Genomic DNA, 20569 nt, shown 5'->3' with positions numbered 1-20569 from the left:
GAGACTACCTTTGTGTTTTAATTAAGGCAAACTGGACCTGTATAAATGAGCTTTAGGCTTCTAAGGAATTTAGAGTGTAGTTCAACCACAGGGTACAAGACATGGGAAGAAAAGTTTTGATCATGCCCAGATAGATTTGTTTTCTCTTTTCCTACACAGTTTGATGCACCATCAAGCCTTTTTAATTTTTTTATTGGTTATTGGTATGTAAGGACAGTCTTAGATTCTTGCTAGGAATAACTACTAACATTAGGCCACAGATTTCAAATGAAAATGCCAGCTATTACTTCAATTTCTCTACTATAATCTTAATAGTATAGAATTTAAATTAGATAGTATTTTAGAGAAATAGGGTTTAAAAATAGATTTTATGTGTTCTAAAAAGTCTGCTTTCACAGTAGTTTTTAGTACGTATATTGTATTAGTTATTTTGTATTTTCTTGTCTAATTTAGCTTAAATTCTAATAGTGATTCATTTTAGCACAATTTTTAAGGCTTTATTCTTAAAAGCAATGAGTATGTATCAGTATGAAAGTCTGAACTACCATTTATTTTATATATTTTAGTAATTTGTCAGTTTGTAAATACTGCTGTGAATAACTCAATATCTACCTTTTAGGTTTGTCATTTGTATCTTTTTTCTGTCCTATACTGTCACTGGAGAGAGGTTTGGAGAACTAGTTATATTTTTAAATTATTTTGTGGGGTTTTTTTAAGCTTTTTTGGCATTGGGACATTTTAGAAAATTGCCTTAATGTTATTTTTAAGATTTAATTGCACAAAATTAAATTTTAGAGTTTCAATTCCATTAAATCAGCATGTCTGGCATATGGGTGCCTATATTTGCATATCTCAAAGAACCTCAAAAGCTCGTTTGGCTAACTTGGTTAAGGCCTCCCAGCTTTCATAGCTAGTGACACCATACTGAAGCAGTTTGACCAGTTCTAACACCTGATCACGTCTGGATGATCAGGTATACATTTATTGATCACTAGCCAATTGCCTGTCAAGACTGACGGGGGCAGGGGGCTGGGATGGAGTGCCGCCACCCAATGCCCCATGCTGCTGCTGTTCTGCCTCTTTCAGGGAGCAGGCTGGGGGAGCCGAGGCCCCCCTGTCCAGTCCTTGGTGCAGCTTCAGAATCATGGTGGTGCTCCCCCATGCTTGGAGCACTCTGAATGGCTGTTTCCATCAGCCAGTCAGAGTGCAAATAAAGTGTTACGGATTGACTGACAGACAGACCGACTTAAGCGTTTATAGTATTAGAATTCTCAGCCAGTCCAGCTATGAGTCTAGAGTGAGCTTCAAAATTGTGTGTCATGAATCATGGTGAGATACCTTTGTCACTGCTGCTTATCATCCTGTTTACTCTTTATGTTTTTAGTTGTGTTTTTATATTTTGAGAAACACATTGACTGTAATGAACTGTGTTCTCCCATGGAATATGTAAGTGGTTCATGATATAGAAGAAATGCTGGAAACATGAAAAAAAAATGGGAAGGCATTATGCTGCAAAGGCTGGAAGACTGACTGATATTGATGAGAAAAGAGGAAAAAACAGAAAAATAAAATCTTTTAGCAGGAAATCTTTCAAAGCAAACATTTGATAAGATTCAGGTATCTGTTCAATAAGCAAAATGGCACATTTAATTAATCATTACATACATAAATTATCAACAAAATATTAATGTTTTGACCTGAGAAAGTGTAGCACTTTCCTCTTTGAAGAAAGCCATTATGATTAGCTATGAGATGTGTATATGGATTTGTCTGTTTTTATCCTGATTTTAAAAAAAAAGTAAGTAAATATTAATGCAGTGAAAATCTAATTTGATGTTTTAATCTAGCACTAAAGGAAGAGAGTATACTAAGAGTTTTAACATTTGATTTATTCTCAGTCCTCTAGAATTCACATAACCAGGGCCGTTTTGGAGCAATTTTTATCTTTTGCAAAATATTTGGATGGTTTGTCACATGGAGCACCTTTATTGAAGCAATTGTGTGACCACATTCTTTTCAATCCTGCTATCTGGATACACACTCCTGCAAAGGTATGTATACAATGTTGTAGTTATTTACTCATTGCCTTGTAAAGCACCATACATGTCTTGCTTTATACCAGTGGTTCTCAACTTATTATACTGGAGGCACCCTTGGAAAATGCTTGACTCATTGGACAGTCCCCCTTCTGAAGCAGACTCATTGGACACAGTCCCCCTTCTGAAGCAGACAATCATGTTGCATATAATCCTTTTCATAAACTTTGCAATCTTCATCTAAAAATCAATCAGTTGATGATTGGAAAGATTCTTTTAATTTGTAGCTTAAAATTATTAATGGCCAGTTTGTATCTATTTGTTTTTGTGCCAACATTTTTAATTTAAACTTCCTTTTTTCCCCCTTCCCCCCCCCCCCCCCCCCCCCCCCCCCCAAAACCATGCGTGTCTCCTTGATGTACTATTAGGCTAAGTACAACCAGTCAAAAAGCCTGAGGCTGAATTGATTCAATCTTTGCAGGCCAATCTAAGCTTCGTAGATTGAAAAAACAAATGAACAGACATTCACTTTTGATTCCAGAAATGCAACCACATGCCTACAGCAGCCCAGGCCAGAATCCAGGGCTGGGGGTGCTAGAGCATGTCTCCCTGCTCAGCTAGAGCAGACAGGTTGAGCCAAGGCTAACACGCCCATCCTTGCAGGGAGGGTTTGCAGGGAAGGTCCAGAGCATCCTGGGATGCTGGGGAACTGTGAGTTAACTTGAATCTGGAGGGGATCTGCGACAGAAGTTCAATAAACTGATTTAACCTAAATCAGTTAAGTCTGACACTACATCCCTCCAGGTTTATTGTAAACCAGTTTTGGCCACCTTGAAAGAGGTTTATATGCACTGAATTTCTGTTGTGTTACAGATTTAAATTGGTTTCGGATCACTTATACTGGTTTGTGTATAATTTCTGTCCCTAGCTGTAAAGAATCACCATATTCGCTTCAAACCTTCATTTTGCTAGGCAAAACAACCCAGGCTCCTTTACTGTCTTCCTGTAAGAGAAGCTTTCCATTTCTCTGATCATCTGATTAGTCCCTCTCTGTAACTGTGCTGTTTAAATTTAACCTTTCTTAGTGCTAATAATTATGTACAGTATTGCAAAGAAGGTCTTTCCATTCCCTTTGCACAATACAATTGCAGTCTCCTGGAAATAGTTTGCTTCATATATTTTAGAATCCTGTTTACCTTTTTTCATAGTTGCATCATAGTATTGTCTTAATTTTAATCTAGCAATGAATATTTGTAAAAGTAATCCAAAAGTGAAATAGTCATAAATTATAGGATTAAATAAATCTAGGATATTTTTTTTTAAATATATATATACTTCCAAATCCATCAATTTTTTTGTTCTGTTCTAAGAAATTCTCTTCCAGGAATAATCAAACTGTAGTTTCTCTTGAGAATCAGGGTTTCATTCAACTGAAATGCAGTCTGACTAAAAAATCTAAAGAGTTATGTTTTCTATCGTATAGCTAAAAATATGAGGGAGATATTCGCGCACAAAATTTCTTTTAACCCATTTGTTTGCTTACTTAATGTCAAAGCCAAATGCAATTTTACTTGTATTTAACTAATATTTATATAGGTTATAATTTCATTTTAGGTACAGCTTTCATTGTACACCTACCTGTCTGCTGAATTTATTGGCACTGCCACTATCTACAATACAATACGCAGAGTAGGAACAGTATTACAGTTAATGCACACGCTGAAATACTACTACTGGGTGGTTAATCCTGCTGATAGCAGTGGCATTACTCCTAAAGGACTAGGTAAGTACAATATAAATTTATAACAAACAGTACAACTTTTCACAAAGAACAGTAACAGCTTTGGTAATGTGTGAGAGCTGGGAGGACCAATACACAAAGAGTTAGGTAGAGGTTGATAACCGCTACCAGTTAATGGCTGACATCTCAAATAATTGCATAAGTACTTAAATAAAATTTTAAACAGCATTTATTGTACTTCACACAGGACTTTTGAAATGCTTTTGAAAATAACCCCTATTTTTAGGTGTCATTTATAGATTCCTATTCTTCTACCACATCTACTGTACTGCTTGAATTCTTTAGAAAAAATTTAGATTTTGACTAACTTGTCCTCCCTCGCATATGATATTATTTTACACAGTAATGTAATTAAGGGGGGGAAGGGTGAGCATGGCACCAGTCATAGGCAGTGACTTAAGCAAGTAGTGCAAAATAGCAGCAGCTGCTGCTGTTACTAGCTTGGCATTTTTGCTATTGGCAGTCACCTGGCCACTGTTGGTGCCAGGGCACACAACTGCTCAGCTATGGCTCTGATTTTGTAGCTGTATATTTCTTCAGTATGTACTTGTTTTACATTGTGTAAGTCTGACAAGCAAATAAGCCTCACAAAATTATATAGTGATTAGCTTCTCTGTCTCTGAAAAACACATGAAAAGCTCTGGTACTTGTTACTGAAATCTCCAAAACATTTTGAATTCAGTAATGCTTTCTCTCTTCTCTTAACCAAAGAGATTGATTTAATAGTGCTTAAAGTTCCATACTTAACTTGGGTCAGGAGTAAACACACAGGCTAGGAACAGACATTACACATAAACCGGTTTAAGTGATCAGATATTGATTTAAGCCTGTAACAGCATAGACATTCAGTGCACATAAACCAGTTTCAAAATGGCCGAAACCGGTTTGAGATAAACCTGTTTGAATGTAGTATCAGACTTAACTGATTTGTCTTAAACCATTTTATGCAATGTCTGCCTCAGACCCCTTGCTGGTTTAAGTTAAACCAGAGTCCCCCAGCATCCCAGCATGCTGTCTGGACTGGGTGGGGCTCTTTGCTCCACAGCAGGGCTGACCCCACCCTTCTGCTCTGTAGCCCAAGCAGGGACTGGCCTGAGTGGAGACACCGGCCAGCATGGTCCCATTAAGGCAAAGTGGGCAGGGAGGAGGTTAATTCTTTCCTCCTTCCCCTGTTTACCCACCATAGCCAGGGTCAGTCTGTCTGCTGGGGAGCAGAGCCGATGGGGCTACAATGGTGGCCCCTGGAGCTGGCAGACCCTGGCTGCAGGGAAGGGACAGAGGGAAGAATTAACCCTTCTCCCTGCACCCTTCACCTTAACCAGGGCTATGCTGCATTGGTTGTCACACAGGGTGGGGAGGGGGGCTTTGATCTGTGCTGGGGAGGACTCTTCCCCCTCCTCTTCCTTCCAGTGTGGGTAGGGAGACTCTGTGAAGTGCTGGATGGGGACTCTTCCTTCTCCTCCTCCCCTTCCCCCCCACTGCCGCAGGGCTGGGAAGGGGGAGCTCCATGTGATGCTGCCTGGCCCCAGAGCAGGGGTTGGGGCAGTGGAAGGCTCTGTTCCATGCTGGGGGAAACTCTTCCCCCTCCTCCTCCTTACCCCCAGAGGGGCAGTGGGATTGTGGAGTTCAGCTGGGCAGTGTGTGGGTGTGAGTGTGGGGGTGTAGGGACCCCTACACACCCCCCCTCCCCATGGGGTGCAGCCCCTGCTGCCTGGCAGCAGTAGCAGGAGGCAGGGAGGTCAGGGTGCTTGTGCCCAGAGCAGGTATGGCTCCAGCCAGCGCTGCATGGGGGGAGGGAGCGGAGTCTGCCCCATCGCTGGGGCTTTGCTCCCTGCACTTGCAGCTCCAGCGCTCACGGTAGAGGAAGCCCCACACTGGAGCCTGCTGCCTCCCCTGCTCCTTTCTGTGCAGGACCCTGCACTCCACTGGGAGTAGAGGACGCCCCCCCTCGCCTCTGCAAGGAGTCTGGCATGGAGCTTCCCCACAGTGGGTGTGGAGCTGCGAGTGTGCGGCGCAGAATTAACTCAGACAATTTACCATCTGTTATAATACCCTGCTGTGAATCTGAGTGGGGCAGCAAACCCACATAAAACTTTATCTCAGTTTATACTACACCTTCTATCCAGTGTGTATAGATATATAAGGATTTAACTTTACTCTAGAAAATGTTCATATTAGTTCAGACCTTAAGGTCCTTGGCGCACATTACACTTAAGAGCATGATTAACCAGTTAATAATATCTTAAGTAGTTACCCAGTCACACGTTAATGCAATTAATGGTGTAGTAAAAGAAGGAATAAGCCACAAAGTCATTACACAAAATATGTATAATAACTTTATAGCTGGTTTATATAATGCCATTAATTGAATGTGTGGCTGACAGGGGCTCCCAGCCTCCAGCATGCATGGGAACTCCCATGCACTTCCAGGGCTCAGACTGCCAATCAGCTGATTGCTGTTCCCAGCCTCAGGGGCCCATACACTTAAGTGCTCCAATGTACCTTCGAGGCTGGGAACCACGATCAGCTGCTGCTTCCAGCCATAGGGGCATATTGAAGCCTCTGATTCAGATACACCCCCTTGGCTGGGGTCAGCAGCAGATGTAGGCTCCCTGACTTTAGGGTACATCTGGAGTCAAGAGCTCCACTGTACCCCAATGCCTGAGAGCCCTGTCAGCTGATCCAGGCTCCTAGCCCTGGGGTCTCACCATGCATTCCCATTGTTTGGAGCCCTGTCAGTTGATATGAGCTCCCAGCCATGGGGGTTCAACATGCATTCTTGTGGCTGGGAACCCCCATGGCTGGGAGCCCTGTCAGCTGACCCAGGTTCCCAGTCATGGGGATGCACCTTGAATTCCTGTGGCTGGGATCCCTGTTAGCTGATCCAAGCTCCCAACTGTAGAGGCACACCATGTACTGCTGCGGCTGGGAGCCTGGATCAGCTGTCAGAGTGCATGGTACGTCCTCACAACTGACAGTCCAAATAAGCTAACAGGGCTTCCACCCCTGGAGCTTGCTAATTTCTGGTGCAGGGGGAGTCCAGGATCAGGAACCTAGGCTCCCCCCTGCACTGGCAATATAGTGTGATGAAACCTGATACTCAGTTGACACAGTCATGCCTCCTGTCATGTACGTGTGGCATAGCAGGAAGCAGGATTATGGGAATCGTACATCAGATCCCACTGCACCTTTAATTACATATCTGCCAGGGGCCTAAGTCTGAAACTTCAGAAATTCCACCTCATCCTGATATGACATCTTGTTTTTAACACCTAATTTTCTTGAACCTGTTTTGAGGAGTGTTTACTTATAACACTCCAACAGCAGGACTCTCAATTATTAAGGCCTCTTGAACTTTTGGGAATACATCTGATGATCTGTATGGAGATTTGTATTTTGAAAAATTCTGATTCAGTACTGCAGACACTCTTCTCCTTTCAGTTAGATTGACAAAATTTGAATACTCTCTGTTAGCAAATCACTTTAAAAGCCCAAGGTTTTTGTAGATCTACTTCTTTTCTCCATCCAGGCTGTGGCCCCTTTGGACAGCCACTGGTTGTGGATGATGATAGTTATGCCTATGTTCTACTATGGGTATATCCCATGCTTCTGAGCTTTACTGGTTGCTGCATTGGGTTGGGAGGGAGGGAATTCGTACCCCCATCCCACCCCTCATCCCACCCAACTTTCTGCTGTGTGTCAGAGTGTTTTTGTTTTTGTTTTTTAAAAGCCTTCCTCCAAAGCATTGGGTTTTGGATGTAGCTCAGGTTGAGGATTTTCCCTGCTGGGACTTAAACATGGAACATCCTGCTGAGAGGGTCTTGCCTTTCCACTTGTCCAGACCAATCACCGTATCTGGGGTCAGGAGGGAATTTTATCCCATGGTGAGATTGGTTTGGACAGTGGGGAATTTTGCTTTCATCTGTAGCAGGGGGCATGGTTCTATACCTGGGATCTCTTGAACATATATTAACAACCTTTTACAGAAGCAGGATGTTGGTTGCTGTGGTCCCCTTGCTTTACTAGTGGCAGGTTAGGGTGTTATGTCCTATGTTGTGTCAAGGTTGAATGGTAGTTTTACTAAGAGGTTGTATTATGGATTTGTATAGGATGGTTTGTTTAGGGATGATATACCTTAGACAATGGAGTTATACTTCTAAACCATGTTACAGCTGCTTATAATTTTGGTGTACTTTTACTGTTTATGCAGTTTTTCCACTCCAGATTTCTGCTTCGGGATGGATTTCTTTCCTTTGCTTTTAAATATTTTGCCTAAAATGGTTTAGATACTTTTCAGAATCAGGTGAAGGAGAAAATGTGTGAGGTGAGCATTTTTGTGGGTGGTATCTTTTACTGGACCAACTGCGTGGTGGGGTTAGGCAGGATTTTGAATGCTCTGCACTACTCTTCAGGTCTGACGAAAAGGCATAAACAGCAAGGACTTAAAACAGGCTGCAGAGCTGTGAAATTGGAGGAAAGATAAGTTCCCAGGGTAGCAGAAAAGTAAGTTACAGAAAAAGCATAGCTTGATTAGTGGAAGATGAAGACTTCTCAAAAGGGAAAATGATCATTAACACATGTATTGTAAACATTAAGATTAGCAGAAATCAGGTAGACTATCATCTTTTTTCCTGTATTGGTGTTCAGTCCTTGGTTCTTAAGTGCCCGTCCAATTTATGAATTTTTGTTCCCAGGATTGCCTTTTGAAGGTGATCCCCAAATGATTTCAGATGTAATAACTGGAGGTATCTTACCCATTATGCCCTGTTGTCTTGCTGTAGTTGACATCAGTGAAGCTGTATGAGCTGAAGCTTCCCTGATGCAAACAAGAGGGAACTGCTGGCTAGATTTTCTTCATAGAAAATACTTGTCTATTGTTAATGTGCCTCTTTCTGGCTTCAAAATAAAGTGCACTAAGTAAAGTGCACTTTACTTAGAAGCATCTAGGAGCACTGAGAGAGAGATTTAGAATGGCTGGGTTGAGTGTGATTTTTTTTTTTTTTCCTGAAATGTATTAATTTCTAATTAATATGTTTATTAGAAATGAATAATTAGAGAATGATGAGACTTTGTATTGAAAGTTTACAAATACCATGCTAAATTTTGGGGAGGTGCCTACCATTTTGCATAAGTACCTGAGTGAACCAAAAAAATATAAATCTGTATTTGAAACAAACAAACAAAACCCCCTCCATGTTAATTGTTCAAGAATATTGTATGAATTGAATAACATACCCAGTTTAGGTGTCACTGGGCACATCTACATATGCATATTAATGTGCAGCAATAAACTCCAGCACATATCATGCCAGAGTTTATTGCTCCTGGGCACCACATTTACAAATGCGCCCGGAACTACAGCACATTGAGCTGGGTCGGAGCAGCCCCAGCTGGAAGGGGCATAGCATGGGGCTGCTCCAACCTGGCTCAACATGCTGCAGAAGGGCTGGCTGGGGCATGAGTGTGCTTCAGTGTGGGGCTAGCCGGCAGTCGTCTACATATGCATTGCTACACATGAAAAAGCTCTGCAGCAGGGTAGTATTTCTATTTAAAAGTGCTACCCAGCTACAGAGTTTAATAGTTTCCTGTTGCTTAATAGGGCTGCATGTATAGACGCTGGGCAACTGCAGTAAATGTCTCGTGTTGACGTGCCTACCAACACCATGACCTCAGAAAACCACTTTCATGTCAAGAAAGCATTTGCAAGTACAGCATTGTTGCGCGCGCGCGCACACACACACACACACACACACACACACACACACACACATATTAAAATCTAATATATATGTTTGTATGCATGTACACACACTTTTTGCCAAATGCACACTACAGAGTTTCCTTTTTAAAAATTCAAAACCATGTATAAGGAGCAGATATAAAACCACTTATTATAAGAACTTCAGAATGTTACCATCACTATATTTGAAGTGGCATCTGATATTTCAGGATGAAAGAATGAGGCCTGCTGTCTGTGACTGATAATTTTACTGTTAGATATTGAAAAATGTCAAAGTATAAAAAATGGCAGAAGACAGAAATAACTGTCAGAAATAACTGAAGCTATGAGTTAATTTGGTATGAGGCTTTTTAGATTTGGAGGAAAGTTTAATAGAAATCTGGACAATTTCAGAAATTATTTGAAAGGATTATAACATCTAGAATTAATTTACAGTTGGAAGCGTAAAATGACACACAAGAATGCAAGGTCCTTCATGCAGGCATTCAAATAGATTGATGTTTGCTTGTCTTATAGGCCTATCATTTTTTTATTACTTGGAGGGTGTGTCTGCATGTGATGATATATTGCCATAACAACACACTATGGCAATGTAGCATCCACGGGCATCTACATGTGACCAGCAGCTACCTCACCATGGTGATGTCCTGCCCTGGTATATGGCGCTGCTATGGGATAGTAGTTGCTAAAAATAACTATGCACTGCACATACAGTGCAGTACGGGCTGTTACTGTGTCGTGATTTAGTACTTCCAAAAGGAAGTACTACATTATGGGGCAGTAAAAACATCACTATAATGGCACGTGTAGACACGCCCAGAGATACTGAAATACATTTTCTTTTATTTTAGTATAGTAGCTTGATATTATCTGCAATACAGTTATCCTGTTCAAGGCTTTATTCCTTTGTCATGCCATAATGAAACAAAATATAGGTTGGTTTTTGTACACTTATTTCTGAATGACTTAAAACATGCTAATAGTGAATCAATTCTATGCACCTGTGCTATTGGATGACTTTATCCCTGTTTGGCTTTAAGCAGATGACCCATTAATAATGTCACAATCCTGGATGAGTCTTCACAGGTTGCTAGATGCTTTTCAGCAGATTGTCTTAAATAGTTTGGCAATCAACACTGATAAATCCAAAGTACTGTTTTTTGGAAATGAAAGAAGTTAGTTAAATAAATGCTGTCTAGAGCCAGTGAATCTGTACTGACGAGTTTTTGCAACTTAAGTTATTAAGCTTTTTGTGTTGAACTGATTTTGTTTGTTTGACCTCCTTTTCTTGAAATGGAAACTGCAAGTACATTGAAATACTGTAAAGTTGGATTAGTTGGCCTGGCTTTTGTAAAGATTTTTGCATCTTTTATTCCCATTCTATTTTGTAGTTTTATACTGCATTTTCTTCTCAGAATGTGTGCAGTAGTGATATATATTAATGCTTTCCTTTCTCACGAGAGAGAAACATTAACAAGAAAGGCTGTAGTGCTTTGGAAATTTAGCACTTTGTCACTTATGGTCAGTGGATAGTATATTTAAGATGTAGTTCCATAAAGTAATTTTTACTAACTCCTTGAAATATAACATGAGAAGAAATCTAGTTTTATACCTTGAATTGTGAATTTTATCATTTAAAGAAATATTTTGAACTTAAGGAATGATCCATCAACCAGTTATAGTGAATGGGTTTCTTCCTAGGTAGTATAAGGTCCACTCTGAGGAAGTTTCTAGAAGTTCTTCTGTTAAGTAGAATATTGGAAGTTGCACCCATTTTTAGAGAAAGTAGTTTGTAAATACTATTTTTGTCTTAAATTTGAACTATAGTTACTTGCTTTCTTCTCGTTTCATTGTATGTACCTCTTGTGGTGCCTTTCCTGTAATTAGATTAACGGAAAGAGACATGAGAAAATTAATTTTTCTATTTTCTAAGGTTTTTTTTTTTCAATTTTGATATTCTTAAACATGTTCCTAAAAATAACATATGGATTTAAAATAAATGTTCAGTCTTAAATCCTGCTTGCAATAATCTCGTGATTGGTCCCATGCAGGCCAATGAAACTATATTCTTAAGTGAAATAAGCACTTTTTTGTAATACTCTGTTGCATTAAATTGTGTGTTAAAACTTCAAGAAGGAAATCTCTTGATTGCCTAAGAAACCTTCTGTTATGTTTTTTTCTCTGTACACTTTTCTTTGCAACATTTCAAAATATATTATATATTGACATTTGAAGAAAACTCAAGGTAAGCACTTACTAACACTGAATCCTTGATAGCTTAAATGAAAAATCGTAAACCCATGACCTAGGTTTTGATGGCATAATTTACTACCTCTTCATTTGTCCCAAGTGCTCTACAGAAAAAACAGGTTAAATGATACTTGAATGCCAAATGTCAAAATGTGCAGAAAAAAACTTAGTGCTGTTTTTATTCTATCTCAGTGTCCCTTAGGGTAGGGATAGACATTCAAAAAGACTGAGCCTGAATTGATTCAGTCTTTGCAGGTTATTCTAACCTGCCTAGGTTGAACCGTTTGCAACTATACAGACATTTCCTCTGTACTGAAAAAATATAGGTGCATGCCTGCGGTGGCTGAGGCTAGAAGCTAGGGATGCTAGAGCAGCCTTCCCTTCACTTCTTCAGGCTGAGCTGAGGTGGGGCATGGCTAGGCCCCAGCAGGACACTCTCATTAGGGAAGAGTGTAAATACCCACCCTCTCCTGCACCATCTTGGGCTTTTCCCTGCTTGCTGCTCAAGGGGTGAGAGTGTTATAAGCAAGTGAACAGACATTCACTTTTGATTCCAAAAATACAGCCACATGCCTTTAGTAGCCCAGGTGCTACTAGAGCTCACCTTCCTGCTTGGCTGGAGCAGACAGCTTGGGCCAAGGCTAACCTGCCCACTTTGCAAGGAGGGGTTTGTGGGGAGGTGCAAAGCATCTTGGGATGTTGGGGCACTGTGAGTTAACTTGAGTCTGGAGGGGATCTGGGACAGAAGTTCAATAAACTGATTTAACCTAAATTAGTTAAGTCTGATGCTACATCCCTCCAGGTTTATTTTAAACTGGTTTCAGCCATTTTGAAAGCAGTTTATGCACACTGAACTTTGGTTTTGTTACAAAACTGAACCAGTTTCCAATCACTTATACCTGTTTATGTGTAATTTCTGTCCCTAGCCCTGTGGTCAGGATGTGGTCCTTAATTATAGAGGTTGTATGAGACGGAGAATAATTTGTAGGTTATCCTTTCTGTGTCCAGAGAATGGAAGGATCTGCCTGAGTGATTTCCAGAAAGATCACAGCATAATTCATAGAGTTTATTGTTCCAGGAAGCAAGCTTCATTCTCCCTAGTGTAACATTAGCACTTTTTGGAGATTGGATGCATCAGGACATTGCCCATGATCCACAGTGCCTTTCCTGTGAAGATGATTGCTTTGAAATCTACCCTGATCACCAGAGATTAGAATTTCTTTATCTACTGGATGTTTGGTGGCCTATAGGTATGATGAGTTGGGTGGTCTTAGTTCTACCTCTCACAAGACAAAATCATCACCAGGATTTTCACTCATTCTTCATGGCAGGGAGTGATATTGTGATGTGTTGTTCTAGCACAGTAGAACCTTGATTTTTCTTCATTCAATGGCAGGTCCTTAGCTGGGACCAAGTTTGTATGGGGCCTAGTATAATTTGGCATTAGCCTCAAGGCAGAACCATGATGAAAACAATTAATAGTAATAAAATAAGGAAAAAAGGACTATAGGGATTTTTTTTTCTTTTTTGTGAGCAAATGGGGAATTGATTATTAATCCTGGTTCCTGTGTTGGAGGAACTAGGGAAAAGCTGACTAACATTTACAGCTGCTGAAGCTTAAAGGAATGACAAGATGGGACTTGAGGACTCGCATATCTGAGGCAGGTGAGGATATATTTTGACCAGAATTACATCAACAAGTTGAATATAGGAAAATACCACCTCTTCATTAGAAGCATAATACTGCTTTAAAAATGTAAGCGTCGTTTTTAACGGTGAGCTTTAAACTAGCCTCGCCGGGGGAAGGGGCCACAGGAAGACGAGGAGACGCCACCCGAGCAAGGCAGGTGACACATGCAGGGAGTGCCCAGGTAAGAAACAGGGGTCCGGATAGTCTCCTAATCGGGGAGGGGGGGAGAGGGGGGGCAAGCACAGCTATGCAAGGCCTTAAATGCCTGTATACCAATGGGGAACAAACAGGAGGAACTCGCCCTCAGAATAGCCAGTTCAAACCCAGACATAATGGGGCTTATAGAAACATGGTGGGATTCATCCCATGACTGGGCAGTTAGTATTAGGGGCTATAGGCTCTACAGGCGGGATAGAGAAGGAAGGAAAGGCGGGGGTGTGGCGCTCTATGTCAAAGAGCAATACATATCCTCTGCCAGCAAAGTGGGGTCAGAGGAGGGGCAAGCAAAGGTGATCTGGGTCAAGATACAAGGGGGTTGTGGGGAGAGGGATTTAACGGTGGGGGTCTACTACAGACCCCCCAACCAAGGGGAGGAGATGGACCGGGAATTTTCGGGCCAGCTTGCAGAGGCACTTAAGGCAAGGGATGTAGTTGTCATGGGTGATCTAAATTACCCGGACATCTGCTGGGAGGACCAGTCAGCCAGGTCGGACCATTCTACGAGGTTCCTGGCCGAGATACAGGACCTCCACTTAACCAGGAGGTGCACAGTCCCACCAGAGCAAATGCCCTGTTGGACCTGGTCCTGGCCACAGGTGGTGATCTGGTAAGGGGGCTCCAGGTCCTGGACCACCTGGGTGATAGCGATCATCGCTTGCTGGAATCCATCATCCAGCGCAGGGTGTCAGGGGCCTACAGCGAGGCGGTAGCCCTAGACTTCAAGAGGGCCAACTTCAACGAGTTGAGGAGAATGGTGGGAGAGGCGCTGGGGTTCTTGAGGGCAGGGGAACTCAGTGCCCAAGATGAGTGGTCATTCCTTAAGGAGACGATACTCAGGGCCCAAGAGGTGACAATCCCAACAAGAAGCAAGGGGGGCAAGAGTGCCCAAAAGCCTCCCTGGCTCACCAAGCAAGTCCGGGAATGCCTGGTTGCCAAAAAGGCGGCGTACACCTGGTGGAGGGGGGGGACTATCTCCAAAGAAAAGTATACCTCCACTGCTCGGGCCTGTAGGGGGCTGTTAGGAAAGCTAAGGCAGACATAGAGCTAGGACTAGCGTCCAAGATCAAGGATAATAAAAAGTCCTTTTTCAAATATATAGGGAGGATGAAGAAGGCGCCGGGAAATGTGGGGCCCCTGCAAGATATGCTGGGCAAGCTGGTGGTCACGCCAGAAGAGAAGGCAGACATCTTTAACAAATTCTTCACCTCCGTTTTCTTGGGCAGAGACTGAGACTCCCCCAACGTGATTCAAGACGGACTCGAGGGGAACGCCCCAAGACCTAAGGTTGAGGAGGACTGGGTTAGAGTGCTTCCGGAGGGGCTGGACGTGTTCAAGTCAGCAGGTCCAGATGCTCTCCACCCCAGGGTGTTGAGGGAGCTAGCAGGGGTTATTGCAGGGCCCTTGGCATGGCTTTACGAGTGCTCATGGTGCTCGGGCCAGGTGCCAGATGATTGGAAATAGCCAATGTGGTCCCCATCTTTAAGAAAGGGAGGAGGGAGGACCCGGGCAACTATAGGCCTGTCAGTCTTACCTCAATCCTGGGGAAACTCTTTGAGAAGATCATCAAGGAGCACATCTGTGATGGGCCGGCATCAGGGGTGATGCTGAGGGACAACCAGCACGGTTTCATTAGGGGCAGGTCATGTCAGACCAACCTGATTGCCTTTTATGATCAGGTCACAAAAGCATTGGATGCAGGTGTCGCGGTGGATGTAGTCTTTCTGGACTTCAGCAAGGCCTTTGACACTGTCTCTCACCCCATCCTCATTAAACTAGGCGACTGGCATCGATGCCTACGTGGTCAGATGGATTAATTGGCTGAAGGGTCATACTCAGAGGGTGGTGGTGGACGGGTCATATTCGACCTGGGGGGAAGTGGGCAGTGGGGTCCCCCAGGGCTCAGTCCTTGGGCCCACGCTGTTCAATTTCTTTATCAGCGATTTGGACGACGGTGTGAAAAGCAACCAACCTGTTCAAATTCGCTGATGATACCAAAATCTGGGGTGAGGTGGGCACGCTAGCAGAGAGGGAAAGACTGCAGAAAGACCTGGATAGGTTGCAAGGGTGGGCTGACAAAAACAGGATGCGTTTCAGTACGGACAAGTGCAGGGTGCTGCACTTGGACAGTAGTAACCAGGAACACACTTATAAGATGGGAAACTCCCTTCTTGAGGGCACGGAGGCAGAAAGAGATCTTGGAGTCATCACTGACTCCAAGATGAACATGGGCCGACAATGCGAGGTCACGGTCGGCAGGGCTAACTGGACCCTATCGTGCATTCACAGGTGCATCTCAAATAGGGCCAAGGAAGTGATCCTCCCCCTCTACGTGACACTGGTCAGGCCACAGCTGGAGTACTGTGTCCAGTTCTGGGCGCCCCACTTCAAGAGGGATGTGGACAACATTGAGAGGGTCCAGAGGAGGGCCACCCGCATGATCCAGGGACAGCAGGGCAGACCCTACAATGAGAGGCTACGGGGAAACCTGTTCATCCTTCACAAGAGAAGGCTGAGGGGGACCTGGTGACCATCTATAAACTCACTAGGGGGGACCAGAAGGGTTTGGGGGAGACCTTGTTTCCCCTAGCGCCCCCGGGATAACAAGAAATAATGGCCACAAGTTGTTGGAGAGTAGGTTCAGATTAGACATCCGTTGGAACTATGGTTCACAGTCAGGGCGGCTAGGATCTGGAACCATCTTCCAAGGGAAGTGGTGCTGGCTCCTACTCGGGGTCTTTAAGAAGCGGCTCGATGCCTACATGGCTGGGGTCACTTAAGCCCAGTTTCTCTCCTGCCCAGGCAGGGGGTCGGACTTGAAGATCTACAAGATCCCTTTCGACCCTACTTTTATGATTCTGTGATTTGGTGTAATTTCAAACTAACACCTTGAAATCCAACATCATGTCTACATTTTCTGTGGAGAGTTGGTCAGTTGCAGGGTGACCTAAAAATGTTAACATACTGAAAAATGTTTCCGTCTAAGAGACAGTATGTTTTAGAGACTGTATTCTAACAGCAGTGTCCAAGTTAACATGGAATGCAGGAGCTCTTTCTACCACCGGATGGCAAGGGTCTGCAAATCTGCCTGACTTTTTTCCCAAATAGCTTTCACTTCTAATGATGCCCCCTCTTCAAGTCCAAAGGAATCATGGAACAAATAAAAGACCACTATCCTTTTCCTCCTCTTGCTTTTGTTTTTTAATACTGCATACTATTAAAAACAATTTCTTGAATGGAGACCTATGGATTAAAATCTCTTACAACTGGTATAGATCTGATATTTTGTTCAGATGGCAATTTCTCTTTGATCATGTAGTTGCAGTCTTTAATGAGAGTAATGTTAATGTTTCTAAAAATTCTGTCTCTATTGGGTCTCATCCAAACTTGGTGGCTTAGTTACTCTAAGTTTATATTTCCTGAAATGTTATGTTCTTGTAGCCATTTAAAAGCGCTGGTCAGGTTTTCTATGAAAAATAAACATCACATAAGAAATATTGTTATTGCATAATTTAGTTCTGAAAAGTTTGTCACCATGTGAAAATATGGGTTTTTATGTAGTGAGTACAGGACTAAATCTATTGTAGAAAATGTAATTCCTCAGTGTTATTGCAGCCATTATGAGCAGTTGTATATACTACTTTTAAAAAGGAAATGGGTTTTGTTTTTTCAGATGGTCCTCGGCCATCACAGAAAGAAATCATATCGCTACGGGCATTTATGCTTCTGTTTTTGAAACAACTTATATTGAAGGTAAAAATAATGAATTTTAGAATGTTAATAATTAGATAAATACAGCAGACTTGAAGGCCTAAGTTAATAGTTTATATGACAGTACTAGATATGTAACTTCTTGGACAATTTTACTGAAACTTGGTTAATGCTAATTTTAGTCTATTTATGTCAAGGGGGGGTAGGAACAGTCTAGCTTAGTGTATTAATATATAGATTTTGTGCTACGTGTGGCCTGGTAAGTAAGAGAGGGCACTCAAAGTCTTAATTTTTACCTGGGCCTAACTCTTGGCCTGAGGGTGGCCAAGCCTTGGCAGGTGTGTACAAATGGCACTAGCAGCCTCTGGGTATGGCACACAGCTAATTGAAGATGGGGCAGGCAGTACAATGGAAGATAGGCTGGAAGTAGAGCAGCAAATCGGTTAGTAGAGAGCAGAGTGGCAGATGTGATACGTGAAGTGGAGTTAGAGTGCCTTTCAGGGAGGGTGTGGAGCTTGTTTGTGGCAAGGGAACCAAAAAGTTTGGCCTCCCATGGGTTAGTCTGCTGTTATCTGTATCATCTGATGCTGATCTGAGGGATCATCTCTCATTTTTTCTTGCATTTTTCATCAGCCCTTGCATCAGAATCCCTGGGAGTCTACAGTGTTAACTTTGTTCCCACACTAATGACTTCTCCCACATTAGTGGGATCCTGCATTTTGGAGAGAGGGATTTTAACAGGGCCAAAATGATAGGTAGGGATACAGTAAAGGAGACCAGCTAATCCTTTCACTTCAGCACGTACTTTTTTGAAGCGATTATTCAAGATATTTCTAGCTTTACAGTATAATTTGAAAGGAGATTCCATAATTAATAGTTTTACTGAGCAGAGTATAAGGAATTTAAGCTCTCTGAAGAAATATCCATTCTTTTTTAGGATCGAGGAGTCAAAGAAGATGAACTGCAGAGTATATTAAATTACTTATTAACAATGCACGAGGTACATTTCTCTAATTACTTGTCTTTACTGTAATTTGTACCAAATTTATGGAAAGCAGGCAATTAAGTTTGTAAAATGATTTTAATGCTTGTCACACAGGATGAAAATATTCATGATGTTCTTCAACTGCTAGTAGCTCTAATGTCAGAACATCCAGCATCTATGATACCAGCCTTTGATCAAAGAAATGGGATACGGTAAGATGGAGAAGTGAGAATATGATTTGAAACAAATCTCCCCCGTGTTGCCTCCCTTCAAACTATTTCCTTTCCTCTAAAATAGCATGTGAAATTACTTTTCTCTAGGAGTACAAACATTTTTCTGGAAAGACCTAATCCTGGCATTTTAATCTTGCCAGAAGATGTAAGTTTTTATCACATTTCATGAGTATGTTTTAAATGAAAACTTCCTGTGGGTTTTTTATTTATGAAACCAGATTTGTTTAGGAATAAGTATCTATTTTTTAAAAATTCAAGTTGAGATTCAAATATGATACACTGTTTACAAGATGCATTTCAAAAACTAGATATGTGAATGGTGGTTCCCTTTTCTGATTCCTAAAGATTATTTTTAGATATTTTTGTAAATTGACAGAAGCATTTTTATGGACTAAAGCCACTGAAATTTTCTCTGGAAATTTAAGACGCATGTCCAAACATTATATATGTTACAGTAATTTAGAACAAAAGACAGTAGGAGAAACTCTGCTGCTTTAGTATTTTTTTGTCTAATAAAATAACAAAATGTTTGATGCTTTTAAAGCAAGATATACTGTGTCCATTGAATAGTTAATACAGGTTACTTATTTGTGATATTCTGAAAAATATTTTCAATATGATTGAGATACTGTATAATTTTTTTGAAAATATTTACCTGGGCAATTCAAACAGTGGCTTCAATAGAATATTCACATTGTAATCTTTATATATCAACCTAATTAACAATGCCTGTTGAAACAAAGCATTTTGCTTTCTGTCTTGCTGTTCATTCACTGTTAGTAGTCCTTTTTTGGCTCAGTTGCAACTACTTGCCAAGAAAAATTGTCTATACGGCGATATGGGAAAGGGCCAGCAGCTAATCTGTTGGCTTTAAGAGCCATTTAAATGGCCAGAGAAATATTGATTGTGGGGAAGACAGAGAATAAAAGAAAATAATGGAACATCAAATTAATAGACTGTGATTTAGGTGACCTGCAAATGCAGTTCTTGAGTGGTGTTTTCATTTACCCTGGAGAATGGGGGGTTAGTGAGTCTGGTATGAATCTGACTTGAAACTTCAATACTTTTAATCCCAATACTTTATATTATTGGAACTGAATATACATTTGAAAACTAATCAGAAAAGAAAGAAATTAAAATGACATTTTTGGTGATTTGCCTTGTCACCCTGCTATTGCGTGTTTATTCCCCAAGTCTAGGGACAGACATTACACACAAACAGGTTTAAGTGATCCGAAACTGGGTTAAACCTGTAACAGAACAGATATTCAGTGCATATAAACCAGTTTGAAAATGGGTGAAACTGGTTTGAGATATACCTGGTTGAATGTAGTATCAGACCTAATTTATTTGGGTCAAATCAGTTTATGCAACATCTGTCCCAGACCCCTTGCTGGTTTAAGGTAATCAGAGTCCCCCAGCATCCTGGCATGCACTCTGGGCTTGGTGGGGTTCTCTGCGCCACAGCAGGGCTAGCCCCTCTCCTCTGCTCCCTGGCTGGAGCTCGGTACAGACTTGCAGGGTCTGTTGGCTTCCCCATGCCCCCCTCCCCCACCCCTCTCACCACTGGCTGCTTAAGCAGAATTCCCTTCCTCCTCTCTGCCACAGCAGGGATCATAGCCAGCATGTGGTACGCTAGCTAATGCCAAGAGGTGTCTGTGTGTACGTCTCTCTCAAATTTCACTGGGGCGGGCAGGCAGACAGAATAGTGACTGCTTAGGGCTTTGGGAGCTAATCAACAGGTCAGCTGGTAAACTGTTTAAGAAGTTTGAAATAATGTGGAGAAGCTACTGTTTTGCTAATCAGGTGATAAAGATTGTTATCAGCCCCTCCTCCCCCCCCAGCTGACTTGCTTGTCTGTCAGTTTGCTGCAGACAATATGAGGAAGCAGGAAGGAAGATTGAAAA

The 20569-nt window shown here is 41.9% G+C and overlaps 1 protein-coding gene across 9 annotated transcripts in view; it reads left to right on the top strand.

Annotated features, from left to right (window-relative positions):
• The window catches only part of NBEA (neurobeachin), an 882854-nt gene that overhangs the window by 261602 nt on the left and 600683 nt on the right, over window positions 1-20569 (top strand). For all 9 annotated transcript variants that reach the window (XM_019498256.2, XM_059716302.1, XM_059716129.1 and 6 more), the window contains exons 12-16: window positions 1899-2051; window positions 3651-3819; window positions 17407-17486; window positions 18382-18444; window positions 18544-18641. In XM_019498256.2, coding sequence (XP_019353801.2) covers window positions 1899-2051; window positions 3651-3819; window positions 17407-17486; window positions 18382-18444; window positions 18544-18641 — 563 coding nt within the window. The remainder of the gene's footprint in view (window positions 1-1898; window positions 2052-3650; window positions 3820-17406; window positions 17487-18381; window positions 18445-18543; window positions 18642-20569) is intronic.

The sequence above is a fragment of the Alligator mississippiensis genome, chromosome 1 (assembly GCF_030867095.1).
Source record: "Alligator mississippiensis isolate rAllMis1 chromosome 1, rAllMis1, whole genome shotgun sequence".
Taxonomy (NCBI): domain Eukaryota; kingdom Metazoa; phylum Chordata; order Crocodylia; family Alligatoridae; genus Alligator; species Alligator mississippiensis.
The sequence above is the reverse complement of the archived record's forward strand: the minus strand, read 5'-3'. Positions and strand labels throughout refer to the sequence as shown.